This window comes from Cynara cardunculus (genome assembly GCF_001531365.2).
Source record: "Cynara cardunculus var. scolymus isolate 2C chromosome LG 17, CcrdV1, whole genome shotgun sequence".
NCBI lineage: Eukaryota > Viridiplantae > Streptophyta > Magnoliopsida > Asterales > Asteraceae > Cynara > Cynara cardunculus.
The window spans coordinates 35,819,441-35,825,183 of NC_037544.1; the positions used below are offsets into that span (position 1 = coordinate 35,819,441).

The 5,743-nt window shown below is 37.2% G+C and overlaps 1 protein-coding gene across 4 annotated transcripts; it reads left to right on the forward strand.

Annotated features, from left to right (window-relative positions):
• Positions 1-4,149, forward strand: LOC112500218. Of its 4 annotated transcripts, XM_025103595.1 has the most exons (4): positions 1-150; positions 2,474-3,173; positions 3,279-3,528; positions 3,745-4,142. In XM_025103595.1, exons 2-3 carry the CDS (start codon positions 2,509-2,511, stop codon positions 3,508-3,510), a joined length of 897 nt encoding a protein of 298 aa, XP_024959363.1. In that variant the 5' UTR covers positions 1-150; positions 2,474-2,508; the 3' UTR covers positions 3,511-3,528; positions 3,745-4,142. The 4 variants fall into 4 exon arrangements, with proteins under 4 accessions (XP_024959363.1, XP_024959360.1, XP_024959361.1 ...); XM_025103592.1 differs by having other exon boundaries at positions 2,474-3,528; XM_025103593.1 differs by having other exon boundaries at positions 5-150; positions 2,467-3,528; positions 3,745-4,148.
• The last annotated feature ends 1,594 nt before the right edge of the window (positions 4,150-5,743 follow it).

Consider the following 5,743-nt stretch of genomic DNA (forward strand, 5'->3'; position numbering starts at 1 on the left):
GCCCTACGTTGCTCTTCTTGCAGCTCCAAATAGCTGTCTTAATCGTTCTAGAAATCGGATATCCCTTTTTGGGGTTTCGTTGATTCATCGGGGGATCGGTCTTTGTAGAGTCATCGGGACCGAAAATCCATCAAGAAAGAAGTATTTTGGGTAAAATTCTTACGAAGTATTTGATATTTTTCATCTGCGATGTTTGATTACTACTCGGATCTGCTAGTTTTGTATGTTTGTAAGCTTGTTTATGGGTTTTGATTGTGGAATTTTTTAGGGTTTGTAGTTGTACGCTATAAACTAGTGTTAGGTTTTGTAAAATTTTGAGGTAAAACACTAGATCATCTTAGTTCTTATTTTGGAAGTAATTCTGGTCTATTGAACTCATCGATTTAGGGTTTCTTTTAATCGGATTTTTGATTTTATCATTCTCCTTTTATTTGATGAATTGCTACTTGAGTTTAAACTTTTTGTGTAATTAGGGCTTTTTATGATGATGATGATGATGTTGTTGCATGCTCTCTATTTTCAATCTGGATTGAAATTTTTGGGTGGGATTTGTGAATTTAAAATTGCAAGTGTTCTTCTGTTGTTTTATGGATGTTTTTGAAATTCAATTGATCAATGAACTCAATTTTAGTGGCAGTTTGCATAACCTGAGTATGATTTGTGTTCTGCAATTCTACTCAGTTATTTGATTTGGGAATTCACAGGAGTTGTTGATCAAGATGTCCAAAGACCAAAAATGAAATTGTTCTATCTTCTGCATTAATTTTATTCAATCATCATGACTGGATCAACAATCACATACATTAAGCGATAGTATTTCGTTGTTCATCAATTTGCCGTTATCCACATTGCTAGAATGTTTGCCATTCTAAAGTGAATGACTTATAAGGAGCCTTAAATTTCATAGTTTCAATTGATATGGGATAAAGGTCACAAATTTTCCACATAAATCTTGAACTCGTCGTCATGCCTAAATAGAAACCCTAACAAAATTCCAAATTACTTATGCCCTGAAGGTATATGAGTCATATGAGTCTAAGGGCCTGTTCGTTAGCAGCTTAATGAGCTTGACGGGGAAGCTTATTCGGTCAGCTATACATGACTCTTTGGTAGTGGCTTAATGATATAGAAAGTGGCTTATTCAGTAAGCTTTTAGGGGGGAGCTTTATGCAGAAAGCCAAGTTGTTACCAAACCTGCCCTTCCCAATTAAAAAACCATGCTCATTCCGTCTATAAAAAACCCTTCTAAACAAAAACCTCTCCAATCTGTACAGACAAATTAATTCACATAGACAACTTTATCCATACAGGACTTAATGGAAAACCAACCAAACAACTTCTAAGCAACTTCACCTCGAGGGATCATAGATTTGATGTCATTTTAGTCAAAGCAACCAACTGACCTAATAATCTCCAACTTAACCAAAGCCATGGTGGGAAATTACTAGTTGCACCACTATCAAGAACTTAAGGGAGTCTCACACTTTACAACAATGGACGTCACAAGATCCATATGGAAGTTGCTTCAATCCAAAATAAGCACATTTAGATTCAGTTGGAAGAAGTATTCCATAAATTTGGTACTTAAACCTGAATAAGTTTGTATAGAAACATCATATTTGTCTTCTTGCTGCAAACAAACCATTGTTCCTATAAATGAAAAAAGGAATACTATACTTCATAGTTCATGAGAAAGAATGATTGTGGACTTGCTGTGGAACAATATAAACAAAAATTGAAACTATCGTTTTCTTTTTGAAGTATATAATATTTATATACGGCAAATGCAACAAATAAACTCACACACCCTACTCACCTATGGTGAGGTTTGAACCCCTGACCTCCTAGAAGGCCAAGGGCTACGATACTGCTAGGCCAAAGGCCCTTTGGTAAAATGGAAACTATCGTTCTTGGTGCTTTTTGTTCACAATTATACATTCTTTCAGATATAGCGTTCTTTTTATTTTTGCTAGAATTATAGTCTTACATTGTAATGAAATTGGGAGTATGATGGTTCAGAAAGTAAACTCTTGCAAAAAAAGAGTCCGTTGAGTCAATGGCTTGAAAGTGTTCAACAAGTGAAACATTATGCGAGTTACTATAATGCTCGAATGAGGTTGTTTACCATTTCCACTGCAAATTCGTGTGTTTATGTTTTTGTACTGTTTGGCGCAACACTAGATAGACTGGGACAGGACATTACTGAGTGGGGCAAAATAGGTGGAACAAAAATCAAACAGATTGACAAGATAGGTAAATTACTAAACTACCCTTGTCAAATTGAAACCCTAAAACTTTCTATAATTATTTCACCCGCCTACCTCATTCTCGCTTGTCTTGTCCCATCCCGTCTGCATATCAAATGCACTCTTAATGTCCTCTTTATGTTGTGATCATAGGGTTTTCATTGAGCGGTCTTTTGTTTTTATATACAAGTACTTACCTTGTAAATATTTTCTTGTGGAGGCACCAGAATTAGTGTTTGTGTCGAGATATTGACAGATAACCATGCCAAAGGAGAGAAGAGACCGATCCGTGTCTATAGACAAGTCCAGGGCTTCTCCATACCGATGCAGCACCAGTCATCCAAAACGATCACTGATCAAGAACCCTTTAGAGAGTGACGAGAATCTGAAAGAATGGGAAGATGCTCGATGCCCAGTCTGTATGGAACATCCTCACAATGCGATTCTTCTCTTGTGTTCTTCACATGACAAGGGTTGCCGTCCTTACATGTGCGACACTAGCTACCGCCACTCGAACTGCTTTGACCAATTCCGGAAATCGTACTCGGAAAGTCAACCACCGTTGGTCCCTCCGACAGAAGAAACTCCAACAGAAGAAACTCCGGTCATAATTACGGAATCCGAACCCTTGTTGCCCAACTTGATTCCTGAGTCTAGTTTGACTTCTGAGACTGAAGATAAGTCGAAACTGGTCTGCCCTCTCTGTCGTGGGCAGGTCAACGGTTGGGTGGTTGTAGAGGCTGCCCGTATATTCATGAACACGAAATCACGAAGCTGTGCTAGCGAAACGTGTGATTTCTCAGGGACATATACGGATCTTAGGAAGCATGCAAGATTGGTGCACCCGCTCGTGAGGCCATCGGAAGCGGATCCAGAAAGGCAGCGAGATTGGAGGAGGATGGAACGGCAGCGGGATCTTGGAGATTTGTTAAGTACCCTCCAATCGTCTATTGGAGAAGATCGAAATGAAGATAGTACTAGCAGTTTATCCTTCGATGAAGGGGGTTGGTTGACCGTCTTTTTTCTTATTAGGGTCTTCCGGCCAGGAAACAGTTCAAGAAGCGGTAGCTGGTCTGGAACTTCTCGAGCCAGAGCCCAGGTGACGGTTAGGAGAAGACTAAGGACACGTCTATGGGGTGAGAGCTACGATGGTGAATCTAGAGACGACGATAATGAATCCTCTGATGGTGGTTCCGGTTCGGGCCCACATAATCTTTTCCAACTGAGTCGACGACGACCCACTCCCGACAACGATGAATCTTGAATCACCGAAAAAGCCATTGTAAGAACTACTTTCTTGCTCAACTGACATGGGATTATGTTTTTCGGGTAAAATGTAACAAAAAGTTCAATTTTTTCAACTTTTTTACCGGTAACCTGCTATTTTTATAACATATAATGACATAGACGTCAAGTTTATCGTTCATTTTTCCGTACCCTTTTCGTAAACGGATATCTACATCATCAAATGTTACATTTTGATGCATTTGTGGTGCAGATGAATCTTTAGCTCATTTCTGCTGCCAATCTGCTTAAAAGGGTGTGGAAGAGTTCTTGCAGATTTATAAGAAAGAAGAAAGCCATCTGAAAACCTGTAATTCTTTTACACTCAAAACTTATATCATATGCTATATCTATATCTATATCTATATATATTATAATTATATATAATATTCAATCAATGAATTTTCTCAAATACTTTTATCACTGCTTGTTGTGCCTGTCTGCTTTCCAGTTTCCAGCCTCTTGTATGGTGCATTTATAGCGGAGGAAATTATAAAAATGGTCCTTTAAGTGGTAACAAAGTGTCATTTATGGTCCTTTGTATTTTCAACATATATTGGTAGTAATTCAATTTCTGATTCTGTAACAAAAATGATCTCTACTTCATGTTAACGAGTCGAGTCGAGTTGCGGGTTATTCGACCTCGGTTCGAAAAATATTACTGGGCTCGAGCTTGAATAACTTTTTCACAGTAGGGTTCAAGCTCATACTCATTTATCTTTTTGATGTTTGAGTTTGAGCTTGATGCTCGTTTTGTGCTCGAACTTGAGGTTAATTCGCTTGCTTATTGGCTCGACCTCAGTAGTTTTGTAATTCTATTACATAGTTTATGAACATATGAAGATGTTTGGCTCTAAAAAGTATATGCTCAAATGGCTCGGCTCAAAAAGTTTAATCGAGATCTCGAACAAGCCTATTCAAACATTGATGTGAAGCCAGAGCTTTGTTTAGTGTGTGTTCCAGATTGATTTGAGTTTGACAATTAGTAAGCCCGAGCTTGGGTAGTTCGTTAAAAGCTTGATTCGTTAATAGACTCTTGTATTGGACCAAGTTTCTTTTTTTTCGAGTGTGAACAAGTAGTGGTCGAAACTATAGCTGTGTTGTGTCCTTTGAAATCTCGGATTCTTAAATTTTGCTTTTTGGTTTTCGTTATAGGATTTAGATTCGTGTTCTTTAGTGAACTTGTATATGTAGATGAAAAACATTCGATTTTTTGGTGCAAAGGTATACTGAATCAAACCATCCTCGTATCTCTCATTCAGGGGTGGGGCTTGGATGGTGGGATGTACGTGGACTTGATATCTGACTTTTTTTGTATCTCCTCTCACATCGGTTGAGGAGGGGAAAAACTGTCTTATAAGGGACTGAATAACTTCTCTACTAGACGTGTTTTAAAACTGTAAGTCCAGATGTGTGAAAAAAACACATAATTAACCAAATTCAAAGAATTAAATTCCCTTAAATGAATTGGCCTGACACCCTATTTATATATGTTGGTATCATTGTTACTCTATAACTCTAAATACGTTTGATATTTATCTGTAAATAATTATATAATTATCTAAAACTTTAAATAATTATGTTTATTTATAGGTAATACCCTGTAATTATCATAATTACCTTTTGACACTATAATTATTTTTAAGAATAATTATTTAACTGTCAATTATGATTTTTGGGTTACTTTCAAATAGAAACAAACGTATTCGTTGTGTGCGATCCTATAGGTTTACATATTCTTTAACAATATTATTGTGTGACACGTGTCGTGGGCATATGATTTTACATATACATTTGCAGAAAACTATAAAAATATATTCAACAAATATGCTGGGATCTATATTTCATTACATAACAAAATAAAGGGTCTTATCCATCACACATAAGAAGTCATCAGAGATGAGCCACAAGTCGAAAAACTTGCACATCTGGTTGTGACAACTTTAAGGGTAGGCAGACGGAACTAGGGAAGTTGGTCAAAGACAAAAAGTCATCCAACGACGCTTGGTTACGATAAGATCAGTTTTCTGGCATAATTTAATATCTTGCAATCAGTTGTTCGTAAAATTTCAATGGTCCAACTCGATTGTAATTTGTACTAGGGGTCTGGTAGCAATTTTTAGTAGGTTAGGGGATCGGGTTTTCGGTCTTGTCTTGATGAGTATCAGTTTTTGATAGGCACCTTTACACACCCTTAAACATATAAAAGGAAC

Excerpts from the sequence above, each read along its gene's own strand:
- LOC112500218 (XM_025103592.1), top strand. The coding sequence starts at position 2,509 with ATGCCAAAGGAGAGAAGAGACCGATCCGTGTCTATAGACAAGTCCAGG.